Source organism: Aulonocara stuartgranti, assembly GCF_965226115.1.
Source record: "Aulonocara stuartgranti genome assembly, chromosome: 8".
Lineage (NCBI taxonomy): Eukaryota > Metazoa > Chordata > Actinopteri > Cichliformes > Cichlidae > Aulonocara > Aulonocara stuartgranti.
In genome coordinates, this window is record NC_138959.1 from 21,574,841 (window position 1) to 21,589,989 (window position 15,149).

General features: G+C 44.4%; 1 protein-coding gene across 3 annotated transcripts in view; it reads right to left on the bottom strand.

Annotated features, from left to right (window-relative positions):
* Window positions 1-3,100: 3,100 nt before the first annotated feature.
* The window catches only part of cpped1 (calcineurin-like phosphoesterase domain containing 1), a 59,863-nt gene continuing 47,814 nt past the window's right edge, over window positions 3,101-15,149 (bottom strand). For all 3 annotated transcript variants that reach the window (XM_082543252.1, XM_082543254.1, XM_082543253.1), the window contains exon 6: window positions 3,101-4,453. In XM_082543252.1, coding sequence (XP_082399378.1) covers window positions 4,227-4,453 — 227 coding nt within the window. In that variant the 3' untranslated portion in view covers window positions 3,101-4,226. The remainder of the gene's footprint in view (window positions 4,454-15,149) is intronic.

The window sequence follows — 15,149 nt, forward strand, 5'->3', positions numbered from 1 at the left end:
AAGTAAGGCAGCACGGTGGCACGGTGGTTAGCACTGTTGCCGTACAGCAAGAAGGTCCTGAGTTCAATTCCAACACCAGGCCGGGGTCTTTCTGTGTGGAGTTTGCATGTTCTCCCCGTGTTTGCGTGGGTTCCCTCCGGGTACTCCGGCTTCCTCCCACCGTCCAAAGACATGCAGCTTGTGGGGATAGGTTAATTGGAAAATCCAAATTGTCACTAGGTGTGAATGTGCGAATGAATGTGAGTGCGAATGGTTGTCTGTCCCTGTGTGTTGGCCCTGCGACAGACTGGCGACCTGTCCAGGGTGTACCCTGCCTCTCGCCCTATGACAGCTGGGATAGGCTCCAGCGCCCCCTGCGACCCTGAAAAGGATAAGTGGAAGCGAATGGATGGATGGATGGGTTAATAAAGTATTCTGATTCTGAGCTAAGAGTGACATCCGATGTGGTCTTCTGCTGTTGCAGCCCATATGTTCCGCATTCAGAGATGCTCTTGTGCATACTTTGTTTGTAATGAGTACTTATTTGCATTCCTATCAGGTTGAAACAGTATGGCTGCTCACTACATTTTCTCTTTTTCAGACCATTCTCTAGAAACCCTAGAGATGGTTGTGTCCATTCCAATCCCAGTAGATCAACATCTGGTACCATCTGGGTCAACTACCATGCCACATTCAAAACTACTTAATTATCTTTCTTCCTCTTTCTGAATAAATGGAATTTAAGTTTGCAGGTCGTGTTGACCATGTTGACGTGGCTAAATGCACTGAGTTGTCGCCATGTGATTGGCTGATATTAGGACTTGAACACGTGTAACAAAGTAGCCATCGACTGTGCACCTTTAAAACGTTTTCTACGTGTACTATTTCTACTTCCTAAAAAGAAAAATACGCCTTGTTTACGAAAAGAAACTGGCCTATCTTGGTTATAAAAGTCTAAAATATAAGAGGAGGAGTTCAGAGATGGCTCAACATTGTTTCCTGGGAGCGGATTTCAGAAGTGTCCAAAGTTCTTGTATAATACAAATTAACACTACATCTCACTGCCGTTTAGACACATGCATGAGAAATTGTTTGTGTGAGCTGAGCTTGTAAAGTGGTAACGGCTACAAATGAATGAACACACAAAAAAAATAAATCACAGAGTTAGTCACTGTTAGAGAAAAATCAACATTTATTATAAAAATACAATTGGCTGTCACAGTAATATTGTTCAGTATGGTCATTTGTTAGAATTCAACACAGGAACAAGTCAAAGTTGTGTAATGCCATCCCCCAACACATACATACATATATATATATATATATATAATATATATAAGAACATATATATATGTTCTTATATATATATATATATATATATATATATATATATATATATATATATATATATATATATATATACATATATACACACATATATATATACACATATACATATACATATATATACATATATATATATATATATATATATATATATATATATATATATATATATATATACACACACACACACACACACACGCACACATTTATGGAAGAAACATGCACAAAAACAAAATTTAGACACACATCCTCAAAACAGATAAAAGAACAAAGTGGCTGAGCTCGTCTACCGGGGAGGATATAAAAATAGATAAGGACATAAGGTTCCTTCTCAGACAGGAAATGAAGGAGATGGACTCAGTCGTCTTTCACACATCACACTCATTATCCATTCCTCTCAGATGCCGCCTCCTCCCTCTATCGCACGCCGACTTTTTGGAAAAGAGACCGAATCCGTCAGTGTGAAATGAGGTCAGTGATCACATCGCCGATGGAAAATCACCTACAGTACCCACCAGACCAGGGCCGAACACGAACGAACACACACACACACACACACACACACACACACACACACACACACACACACACACACACACACGAGGAGTAAGTAGACTTTCTCTCCGACACTTGCAGTCTCTCTCCGAGACACACACAGATGTGTTGCTAAATGGTTGCCATGACAACTCTGTTAGGTTCCCAGTCGGTCAGGGAGAGTGTGAGAGTCTGTGTGTGGAAAGTGTAATTGAGTAGAGTGATTTAGGGCTCACAAAGAAAGTCATTTAGTTTCAGAAACGTCCATTTTAAAAGACAATTCCAGGACCATTGGCTCCCAAATAAGCCTGCAGGGAGTCGAGCGTTAACGCTGTGACTAAACGGTCAGGAAATACTGTCCTCCTCCTCCCGCGGACACACCGCAGCACCGTCACATCATCGGTCTGACACCTCCTTAAGTTTGGCTTTCATCGGACAATTGCACTTCATTTCTTTATTTACGTCTCCGGGTCTGGTTTGCTGCGCAGACGCTGACGTGTGCGGATTAAAGCGAACTAGGTGTGCTTGAAGTGTGAGCTGCCGCATCCTAAATTTCGACTCAAGCTCCAGCCTAATGATGAAATATTTTCATCTGAGCCGCATCACAGCGTGAGAAAATCACAGTCAGTTTGATCTATGCTTCAATAAAATCGTAACTGGGAGCCACGGGTGGATATTGCAGCACTCGCACTACAGAGTCATTCATGGGTAATATGAAGCAATCTTAAATTTTTCGAGAGATTCTGATTAAATCACGAGTTATTATAGAAACTATTTATGGTCCCAATTCCTTTGCCATCCAATTTATTTACATTGTGTAATCACCTATTCATTTAGATTCCCTTGTTAGTGGCAGGTCCACCATTCCACCACGCTAGGCTTTAAATTGCCTTCATGAGCACATGAAGTAGCGCAGCGTGTAATCTGTACAGACGTATGAATATGAATGCAAATATGCAGAGTGGAGCTTTAATGTCCACTCCCATCTGAGCAGGTTTCGGTTGCAAGTTAGCATGTCTGTGGCGAGCTTATGCTGGAATTAAAAATGAAAATCAAGCTTCAATCTAAATTCTGCATTTGTAAACAACGACTACAGCATGAAACATGAAGTCCTGGCCAGGACATCTTCTTTGTTTGGCAGTTTTTCCATTTTATCACACAGATATCAACCTCGCTGTTTACTTTCTCTCCAAACCTGAGCCAGAGCTGCAGCTCAACTGTATAAATGTTCAAACATGGGCAAGTCTGTTTTTTTTTTATTCTAAGGTGGTCACATGGTGGTGTATTTGTTTACTGTGCCAATGAAAAACCAGTAAGCTTAAAACTAGTCTTAGTTAAAAGTAAGATTGTCAGTTTTGTTGTAGTTGACAATGATAAAGAACAATCTGTGAGGTCAGCTTATATTAAAAGACTCTTGATAACTGTTAAAAAGAGGGAGGGGGGGGGGGGGGGGGGGGCTACAAACAAAGAGATGACAGATGTACAACATTAAACAGAAAACACATACACACATCATAAGGTGATGTTAAAGATTGCATAGGATGTCCAAAAAAGGCTTCAGACTGCAGGAAGAGCAAAGAAGACAATTTAGGAACATTAAAAGGAAAATTCCAACTTTTCACAATTTTGAACTGATTACATTAAAGAAACAAGAGCTGAGGTGGACCTTTCCCCCCCTCAGTCTCATCCTTTTTACATACTCTTGTTGTGTCCTACATCTCCCATCATGCCTCTGGAATGTTCCAAAGAGAAACTGAGCAAACAAAGCCCAAGCCCGCTTCACTGTTTTAAGTTGGAATCTTCTTTTAAAAATGGAAAACTCTGGATGTGCTCAAAGTCACACACATAACACATGCACTGGACCGCACAGACAGACTGAGCTAGTGCCTGAGGATGTGATGCTACTTCAGATACAGGAGGACTGCACTTGTCAATAGAAGAACCCACGAGTCTTAAAACACATTCAAAGATCTGTGTGGCGCTTTTAGGAGAGTGGGAAGCACAGATAACATCTAACCCTCCAAGAGATGCTTGCAAGAAAACATTCAGTCGAGACAACATAAACTGGAAGCTTCTGTACACGTGACTACCTGTGACTGACATTTTTGCTGGCTTTGAATTCACTGCTTTTCTTCTCATAACTATTTAAATTATGTTGTTTTCACTTTGATGAAATTAACAGAGTTTTTGATGATTCAGTCGTTGGAGAACCCAAATCTGGGTCTGGTAGACCATAAGAATAAATCTCCTGTCTGATTAGAACAAGTGATCTCATAATACTGTAGCACGTTGCAACAATGTGCTGAATGTAAAATATACTAGTCGGTTAACAAAACACCCAGCTTCATCGTTGTTTGAGTGTTCGCTCAGGCCTGCAGGAGTTTCTTGAGGTCCTCGTCTAAGCCTCGAGCCCTCAGCTGCTCCAGGCTGTAGTAGCGATGGATGACGTTGTCTGCAGTCACTACCACCACCCTGACTCCGTGGGTGTCCTCTCCCAGCTGGCAGCCGATGGCCGAGCTTACGACCATGTCCAGGCCACCGTGGCAGCCCCCGGCGTTACGGTGATAATGACCGGAGAAAACCGCCTTCACCCCTGCAGCGAGGAGGGACAGAGAGGTAGTGGTGAATGGTACGGGACGCTGAATTTACAATAAATTGGAGGCAGAACAATATTAGATTTTTCAGGCTGATACTGAATTATGAATTTCTATTTAGATTTTTTAAAAACATTTTTCTATGATATGGTGAAAAACAATTACAAATATTTCACAGCTTTTAGAGTTTTATTGGCAAATAAATCACATTTATCCAAAGAGTCACTATTTACAGCCTCGATCCTTCTTCTTCATAACTTTTACAATTCTCTGTGGGATGCAGAACGTTAGCTTCTGGGTCAAATTCTAGATGAACCAATCCTGCCTTATCAGTGCTTGAAGTAGATCAGTTTGTGGGCTTCTGCCTGCCCACCTGCTTTCTGGGGATTGACTACAGATTTGATTAAGATCTGGAAAGTTTTCTGGCCATGGATGCAAAATGGAGCCACTTGGTTATCTCCTTTGCGTTGTGACAAGGTGCTCCATCATGCTGGAAAATGCACAGATTGTCACCAAATCACTGCTGGATGGCTGGTAGAAGATTGTCTTTGAGGGCATATTTAGCATGGTCAATTCTTAACAAGCACAAGCAGCCAAATGTGTCATGAGCGTCGATCACTGAAAAGGCAGGAATAGGGTGGCATCATTTAGGTCTATGATATATATATATATATTTTAAAGTCACTGTTTAATAGCTTCCCAGCATTGTATTTTATATACCACTTAGCAACATCTCTTGACTGATTGCTTGCTACTTTTTTTAGCTTCCTCTCTGGCCTGTGTGCTGCAGATGCCTTCAGTTGCTGCTTGTTTCTGGGTCTTTCTACATTCAGTTTTGTTTTTAATAACTGAAAAAGATGCTCTATTGCGTTGAAATCATGCGAATGACTTGGCCTTCATAAACTCTTTGGGTTGCTTTTGCAGTATGCGTTCATAGTGCAGTGCTAGCTGGGTTTTTTCAGGACTGTGGAGGCTCTCATGTGTTTTCTGGAAACATTTGATCTAGTCTTCTTGTTCTTGAGTGTAACCAGTGGTTTGCACCTAGATATAAACCCTTTGTATTTGCATTTCTGACAGTGTCTCTTGGCTAGTTATTGTGAATAGATTTTTCTTAACCAACGACAAAATTCTGCGATCATCCACTGTAGTTGCATGATCAAACAAACAAACAAAAAAGCAAGGGAATAAAAGCAGAATAATCTAAAAGGTGAGATGAATCGGGTAAAGAATCAGTGATGGACAGCAGGAAAAAAGGGGCAAAAAAGGAAAAATATGATATGATGTAAAGACTCAAAACTGGAAATTTACAAAGGGAGGAAGGAAATGAGAGAAAGGAACAGACGGAAAAGCAAACTGTGGAAGCTTCCACTTGTCACATAGGAAACTTTCATTAGGGTGGTTACGATTTTCAATTTGATTTCAATTACAAACAGCATCATTATATAGAATGGTGAGGGTTTGGCTTGGCCCTGCGGCAGTCATGCTGTGTCACTTCAGTTGAAATGAATGCACACTTAAAATGGCATGCCAAACAAGCCTCAGTTTGAATGAGGGGTGCAAGATAAGTTGTTTTTCTGTGTGAAGGTTGTATTTGTCTACAAATTTGTTTCTCGTTTGTGGGGAGAAACAATTGGACTTTTAAGCAAGCTCCTCTCATTTCTGGCCAATTTTCACTTGAGCGAGGGGTAAACACAAGGTCAGAATGTGAATTTGAGGGGGAGAATTTTAGATAAGAAAAGATAAGGTGACACTTGTCACTGGATTAATGCTTTAATATTAGGATATAATAAGGTCCAATACAGTAGGTACCCAAATTTTTAGACATTTCCAAAAATATTTAAGCTACAGTTCTATAACGAATAAAGACTCAGAATGAATACTGGCTTAACGTGAGCTTAAAGTAATTATTTTTGGTCAGGGGACCAGCGGTAATTGGATTATTGATTCAAAAACTCTTAAAAGGTTGTAAGTGGATCCCAAATGTAGTATTTACATTTGAAATCTGCTCTCAGTACAAGTGAAAAAGTCTATCCTTAGGCTTAAAAAAAACAACAACAGAAATCCACCAGAGAAAACAGAGAAGATTAGGAGTGGTCACATTAACAATACAGTACATTCTAAGAAAACAAAATGCTGGATGGCCGTGGACAAACACAGTGGCGTATGATCAAAAATGATCACAACATGGAGCTCAGAAAGGACATATTAGATGCTGCCCATGCCAACCAGTCGCCAACCAGTCACCAATCAGTCTCTAGATGTATGTGACACCAGCCTAAGATCAAGGAAAGTATGAAGACTCCATGGAGTGGCTTACAATGGCAACCATAAATCGTCATCTGTAAAACACTGAGAAGCAAGTGTGACGACTTTGGTATTTGTGGTTTCCAAAGGGAATCTGTCAAAAGTTTATAATCGATGATGTGGTACAAACTATAAAAACTGTTTCCAAGGACACAAGCAGCTTTAGAGTTATACAGTCTGCTCAGATTAAGCAAACGCAGCTAAGGTGATTAGAGATGCTCCATAGTAACAGTGCACAGTGATCTAAAGCGAAAGCAACACAGGAGTTGCAGGAAACATTCTGTCAGGGTCAAATCAATCACTTCATCACATTTTGCTAAGTGACACAAAACTAGTTGCCTGTGAAGAAGCCTCAAAGTACTCAAAACTAATTTGTGGTCAAGTTAATAGGTGAAATTAAACTTTAAAATGGGGGACTGTGAAAAAAACCATGGTTGTAAATCCTGAATGTTTCACTCAATACTTCAAACCCCTGAATTAATTTTCTGGAGCTAAATGTACTTGTGTTTGCAAGTTGCACACGTACGTGTAGGTGAGAGGGAGGGTTGAAATTAGTTTACAGCCGCCTTTTGGCAGAAAACGCGAGCTGCTCTATTTTCCAATGGCAAGTGTTTCCATGGAGGGAAGTCTGGCTGCTCGCTGCCTCATCTCTGGAGAGACACCCGGCCAAAAAAAATAATGAAAACTGGCAACAAAAGAGGATAAATTTCAGCCTGTTCATGAGAAAGACATCGGTCTGTCTCAGAAATCTGCACAACAAAGACAAGGAAGATCCCTCCCAGAAAGCTCTCATGTATCCACCGCTGATACTACTTCGATGTCGGCACCGTGAAATTGCCCTGAATCATCAAGTCCGCCATTCTGCATAATCAAACAGCAGCAGAATACAAATGTGACCTAAATATGTATTAATATTCGGAGCTGTGAGAGGACAGCGGTTGCACATTATGGACCATTAAATAATTAATCTGCCGTAGATGAGAATGGATGATTTAAGGCTTGTATGGGTGTATGCCTGGGCTAAATTCATTTCCAATAAAAACCTGGAGCAGCGTCGTGTGTGTCCAACCCTTCAGTGACTTGTGGGTGGGCCTGCAGCTACATCGTCATGGACCACACAGATTCATTGAATGTGTGTATATCTGTGTGCCCAGGAATACCAGCCTTCATGTAACCTTGCCACTTCTCGAGGTGACCGACTAACTGAGCAGGCTCAGAACTGTCTAGTCCTGTGTTTGCAAATGTGTGTGTCCTTGTTATTTTATTTAATGTGTTTTACATAAGAGCTGAAAGGCCATAAATGCCCTCTCTGACTGTAGGGCAAAGCATGTACTCATTATTCTGTATGATTATCAGTATGTGTGTGCTCTGTGCTGAAGGCTTCCCATGCTAGTGTTTTTATATCTATCCCACAAGAAATTATACAGTTCATCTACATTTATTCAGACCCCATGAATGACAACAAAGCGAAGAAGTGACAGAAGTGTGAACCAGGGGAAATGTTTGATTGCATCACCTGATGACTCAGTTATCGAGGCCGACTGTGGAAATTCTGGATTTGCTACAGTATCCACATGAGAGATGCGACTTCTTCATCACCTCAGAAAAAAAAGACTTTAGAAAGATGAGATGGTGGGAGGAAGACGCTAAGACGACAATAGTGAAGAAGTGAGAGACGAGGATTAATCCTGTAATAATAATGACGAATGAACCAGCGGGAGAAAGCAGGGAAGAAAAAAAAAATCTTTTTGAAGCTGAAATGGTTTCTCTGAACCTCCTCTGAAACTTCCAAAGATACCATGATTAATGCTGCTAAATAAAGTGTGTGGGAGCGTGTAAGTGTGCATATGTACATGTGTCAGTGCGTCTGAGTTCTGTCGCCACATCGCTGATGATCCGTATCCCACACATGCCGCAAAACACCACACAGCAGCAGTGCGCTTCCTTCACATGTATGTGAAACATTTGTGATATACAGTGGGGCAAAAAAGTATTTAGTCAGCCACCGATTGTGCAAGTTCCCCCACCTAAAATGATGACAGAGGTCAGTAATTTGCACCAGAGGTACACTTCAACTGTGAGAGACAGAATGTGAAAAACAAATCCATGAATCCACATGGTAGGATTTGTAAAGAATTTATTCGTAAATCAGGGTGGAAAATAAGTATTTGGTCAATAACAAAAATACAACTCAATACTTTGTAACATAACCTTTGTTGGCAATAACAGAGGTCAAACGTTTACTATAGGTCTTTACCAGGTTTGCACACACAGTAGCTGGTATTTTGGCCCATTCCTCCATGCAGATCTTCTCGAGAGCAGTCATGTTTTGGGGCTGTCGCCGAGGAACACGGACTTTCAACTCCCGCCACAGATTTTCTATGGGGTTGAGGTCTGGAGACTGGCTAGGCCACTCCAGGACTTTCAAATGCTTCTTACGGAGCCACTCCTTTGTTGCCCGGGCGGTGTGTTTTGGATCATTGTCATTTTGGAAGACCCAGCCTCGTTTCATCTTCAAAGTTCTCACTGATGGAAGGAGGTTTTGGCTCAAAATCTCACGATACATGGCCCCATTCATTCTGTCCTTAACACGGATCAGTCGTCCTGTCCCCTTGGCAGAAAAACAGCCCCATAGCATGATGTTTCCACCCCCATGCTTCACAGTAGGTATGGTGTTCTTGGGATGCAACTCAGTATTCTTCTTCCTCCAAACACGACGAGTTGAGTTTATACCAAAAAGTTCTACTTTGGTTTCATCTGACCACATGACATTCTCCCAATCCTCTGCTGTATCATCCATGTGCTCTCTGGCAAACTTCAGACGGGCCTGGACATGCACTGGCTTCAGCAGCGGAACACGTCTGGCACTGCGGGATTTGATTCCCTGCCATTGTAGTGTGTTACTGATGGTGACCTTTGTTACTTTGGTCCCTGCTCTCTGCAGGTCATTCACCAGGTCCCCCCGTGTGGTTCTGGGATCTTTGCTCACCGTTCTCATGATCATTTTGACCCCACGGAATGAGATCTTGCGTGGAGCCCCAGATCGAGGGAGATTATCAGTGGTCTTGTATGTCTTCCATTTTCTGATGATTGCTCCCACAGTTGATTTTTTCACACCAAGCTGCTTGCCTATTGTAGATTCACTCTTCCCAGTCTGGTGCAGGTCTACAATACTTTTCCTGGTGTCCTTCGAAAGCTCTTTGGTCTTGGCCATGGCGGAGTTTGGAGTCTGACTGTTTGAGGCTGTGGACAGGTGTCTTTTATACAGATGATGAGTTCAAACAGGTGCCATTCATACAGGTAACGAGTGGGGGACAGAAAAGCTTCTTACAGAAGACGTTACAGGTCTGTGAGAGCCAGAGATTTTCCTTGTTTGAGGTGACCAAATACTTATTTTCCACCCTAATTTAGGAATAAATTCTTTACAAATCCTACCATGTGGATTCATGGATTTTTTTTTCACATTCTGTCTCTCACAGTTGAAGTGTACCTCTGGTGCAAATTACTGACCTCTGTCATCATTTTAAGCGGGGGAACTTGCACAATCGGTGGCTGACTAAATACTTTTTTGCCCCACTGTATTAATATAGTGATGTTCTGTAGTCCACATTACTATTAGAAAAGCCATTTTTTACAAAAGCTATAGTAAGACCATTGTAGAGGCATTAAACCTTAGTAAAAGTTAGATGACTGATTCATGACTGATTTATGTTACATTGTACCGTATTTTCCGCACTATAAAGTCACGCTTAAAATCGACAGAGCGCCTTATAATCCGGTGCGCCTTATGTATGAATTCTGGTTGTGCTTACTGACCTTGAACTGATTGTATGTGGTACACGGAACTAAAAAAATCTGTCAAAAAATGTTCTAGTACGACTTTGGAAAGCTACGAAGCCGCACCGCTTGATGGATTGTCGGAGCATTACGGCTACCGTAGTCAGGACCCTCTTGGACTCGGAGTAATCTGGGTCCAAAACGCTAACTTTCTTCCACTCGATAAAAGTTAACGCGAGGGTTTCCGATGGTTAGTGAGAAATGCAATCACATGGCAGGATGCTGTAAACGGACCAAACTTCAGTCAGGAGAACACCTGAGATAATCCATGAACAATACGAGGAAGCCTCAAGAGAATTCAACATTAATGAATCAATGGTACGGAAGTGGAGGAAGCAAGAAGAATCAGTTGAATAACATTTGACTTTTGTTTCGATTAACCTCAAATCCGAACTCTTTCATGGCATGCATTTTTAAATTCTATTTGCTATTTGGGCTGTTTGGGACCTGAAGAATTACCAGATTTTTTTTTTTACCTAATTTTTGTTTTTGAGAAAAATGAGATGAGGACATTCGTTGTAAATTTCGATAGAACAGTGGCAGTAAAGCATACTCGTAGAGCAAAATCTTATATTTTGGTCTAGACAACCCAGAATGTGATTTCTACATATGTGGACGCCAGGTCGTAGGAGGTTAATGCGCCCTATAATCTGATGCGCCTTGTGTATGAAAACAGACCTGTTCATAGACAGTGGGCCTCATGGTCCAAAAAATACGGCAGTCAAAAACATTACATTTAGAATGTACAGTGGTGGTCAGTCTGTTTCTGCTCCTGTTTGCTCCAGAGTCCAGAGATCTGCCCTGGAATTTTCCCTATTTATGTAAGCTGTTTACCTCAGCTGTTGTCATGGTCCTGGGTCGTTGACCCAGCGTTTTGTGTTTTGTGATTATTTCCCTCTGTTCTAGTTATTCTGTGTCCTCCCCCCTTGTGTCCGGTTCGGGTCCTAGATTTCCTGTTTTGTTCTGAAAGTCTGTGTCTGTTGTCATTGTGTTCAGCTTGTCTCCTCCGGTCCTCATGTGTATTAGGTTCAGCTGTTCTTCCCTCCTGTGTGTGATTACCTGATTACCTTGTGTGTGTATATTTAGTGGGTGTCGGTCTGTGTTCGTTGTCGGCTCGTCTGCGTTCTATGGTGTTTCGTTCCTGTCTCTGCGTCTCTCTGCCCCGCACCCCTTTTGTATGGTCTCAGGTTTGTCATTTAGTTCTCCCAGTTTAGGTTTCTTCAGTTGTTTTGTCATGCCTCACTGCCTGTTTTTGCCACTCCACCACTTGTAAATAAACATCACTCGAATCATCAGTCACTGCCGCATTTTGGGTCCTCCTTTTCCTCCAACACCACACGGCTCACCCCGCCAGCCGTGACAGTACGAGCCGACCACAAGATGGATCTAGCAGCTTTGTCTGGAGAGAGCGACCTCGCACGCATCCAACGCCTGATGGACTGGGTAACCCACACCACCAACGCAAGGGCAAAAGTGGTGGGGTTAAAAGCCATCGAGGCAATCCTGGAAGGAAATCCCTACCTCTGCCAGCTTAAGGGAGTTTCAGGCTTAATTTGCAACCTGCATAAAGCCCGGGGGGTGGTGCGAGCTCGGGAATCCACAGACTTTGTCCAGCAGCAGCGGACTACGGCCGCCCCGGAACAGTCACGTCAGCTTCTCCCGCCGGAGGTTTTGCCCGGCCCGCCGGAGGTTTTGCCCGGGAGGAAGCGACGATCGCGCCGTCGGCGCGTCACCCTACAGCCGGAGATTAGGACTTCAGAACTGCCGGCTGTGTTGAGTGAGAAGGACCCTTTTTCTGTTTTGGACTGTGGAACAGTTTATCCAGGGGCTTTGTTTGGTGCAGCAGACGACAAGGAGAACTGTTTGTTGCCTGTTCATTCTCCTGCTGAGCTGTCTTTAGCTCGTTTAGCTGCACAGCCGCAAGCTCGTTTAGCTGCACAGCCGCATTCAACTCGGCCTCCGGTATCCCCGCTAGCCCAGTCATCCATGCAGTCTCCGTCTTCACAGACTCCCTCTGTACGGGAGGCTGCGTCTGTGCCTCCCATTTTGGACTCTTTTTCTAGTACGTATTATTTGCAGAGAGACAAACACGTTAAAAATGCAATCGTTCCTCAACAGCTGGCTAGTTTAGAGACTGTTACTTGCTCCAGGGCCTCACCAGAGGTTAAATTACAGCCCTCAGCTGACTCTGGACCCCTGGAGGCTAAGAACCCAGCTGAGGACTGCACCCGGCTGTGGCTACCTGAGCAGGGTCGGTGCTCCGCGCAGCTGCAGTCCGTTTTGTCCCTGCCAGAGGCCCGTGCGCCTGCTGGTTCCGACCCGTTCCTGCCAGAGGCTCGTGCGCCTGCTGGTTCCGCCCTGTGTGTTCCAGGGGCCCCGGTGCCCACTGGTCCAGAGACTGTTTTCGCTGGAGGGCCCGAGGAGCCCGTCCGGCCTCCTGCCTCGCCAGCTGGAGGGCCCGAGGAGCCCGTCCGGCCTCCTGCCTCGCCAGCTGGAGGTTCAGGGGAACCTAGCCAGCTTCCTGCCTCGCCAGCTGGAGGTTCAGGGGAACCTAGCCAGCTTCCTGCCTCATCAGCTGGAGGGCCCGAGGAGCCCGTCCAGCCGCCTGCTGCATCATCCGCTTCTGCCTCGCCTGGTCCGGCCTCTGCTTCTGCCTCGCCTGGTCCGGCCTCTGCTTCTGCCTCGCCTGGTCCTGCGGGGGCCACGCCACCATCGGGTCCCGGACTGCCGCCTCGACATCAGCGGTCGTCTGCTGGGCCGCTAGTCGGGCATCATCGTCGATATGGACGACCCCCCAGATGCTGCCGCTGCCTGCCGCGCGGCCGGCCTCCAGACTTGTGGCGCCGTTGCCGTCCGCCTGAACTGTTTCCTCGTCGCCGCCGTTGCCGTCCGCACGGTCGGCCGCCTGAACGGTTTCCCCGTCGCCGCCGCGTGCACGGTCGGCCCCCTGAACGGTTTCCGTTTCACCACCACTGCCCAAAAGCCGACCACCACGGTCGGCTTTTGGGTCTGTGTCGCCTACGTGGCCGGCCTCAGAAGAGGAATTGGCCTGGACTTCTGAGTTGTCAGCCTCCGGGCCGGCCTCCTGAACTGTGTTTTGTTCTCGTACTCCAGCATGTGTGTTTTCGTTTTGGACAATTCCCTTGGTTCGCTGGAGCTTGTTTTTGTTCGGTGTTGGTCCCTCCGTCCTGGTCCCCCGCCGCCCGCCCTGGGTTGGTCGTCCGTTTTTTGTTTTGGGCTGTCGGGAGCCAGCCCTTGGAGGGGGGGGTACTGTCATGGTCCTGGGTCGTTGACCCAGCGTTTTGTGTTTTGTGATTATTTCCCTCTGTTCTAGTTATTCTGTGTCCTCCCCCCTTGTGTCCGGTTCGGGTCCTAGATTTCCTGTTTTGTTCTGAAAGTCTGTGTCTGTTGTCATTGTGTTCAGCTTGTCTCCTCCGGTCCTCATGTGTATTAGGTTCAGCTGTTCTTCCCTCCTGTGTGTGATTACCTGATTACCTTGTGTGTGTATATTTAGTGGGTGTTGGTCTGTGTTCGTTGTTGGCTCGTCTGCGTTCTATGGTGTTCCGTTCCTGTCTCTGCGTCTCTCTGCCCCGCACCCCTTTTGTATGGTCTCAGGTTTGTCATTTAGTTCTCCCAGTTTAGGTTTCTTCAGTTGTTTTGTCATGTCTCACTGCCTGTTTTTGCCACTCCACCACTTGTAAATAAACATCACTCGAATCATCAGTCACTGCCGCATTTTGGGTCCTCCTTTTCCTCCAACACCACACGGCTCACCCCGCCAGCCGTGACAGCTGTGAATGCAGAGTGATAGGAGTGCACTATTATTTAGTCTGGAGGAGGATGTAAAACTCTGAGACACGGTTCAATGAGTCAGAGAAGCTAACCAATGACAATACTGAGGTGAGTTATTGAGGATATGCTGAACTGTTGGTAAGCTGTTATTGCTGCTGTTAGCTACTGTTAGCTGTTAATAGCTGATATTAGTGAGATTATCTTTGAAGTGGATCTGAAATTGTTGGACACTAGGGCTGGGCGATATGGCCTAAAATCCATATCGCGATATAATTTGAAGCACGTGCGGTAACGATATATATCGCGATATATTCTTTTCTTCTGTATAACGCATTTTCCACACTATAAGGGACACTTAAAATCCTTTAATTTTCTCAAAAATCGAGAGTGTGCCTTATGTATGAATTCTGGTTGTGCTTACTGACCTCGAACCGATTTTGGCAGAAATCTGTTAAAAATGTTTTAGTACAACTTTGGTAAGCCGCACTGCTTGATGGATTGTCAGAGCATTACGGCTGCCGTAGTGAGGAGCTTCGCGGAGCAATCTGGGTCCAAAACTCCGTTCGCTTCAGGTCCCAAAGTCAAACAAACACTGAGAGTTAAAAACGGTCGAAATTCTTTTATCTTTAATTAAATCATCAGCGTTGCTGCTTTATCGGGTGCAGCAATCAAGTTTAACATCCTGGCATCCATGAAAATAGAATTTATTAAATTTAACGGAGTTACAAGTTAACAGGACGTTAGCTCGCTAGTTTACACGTA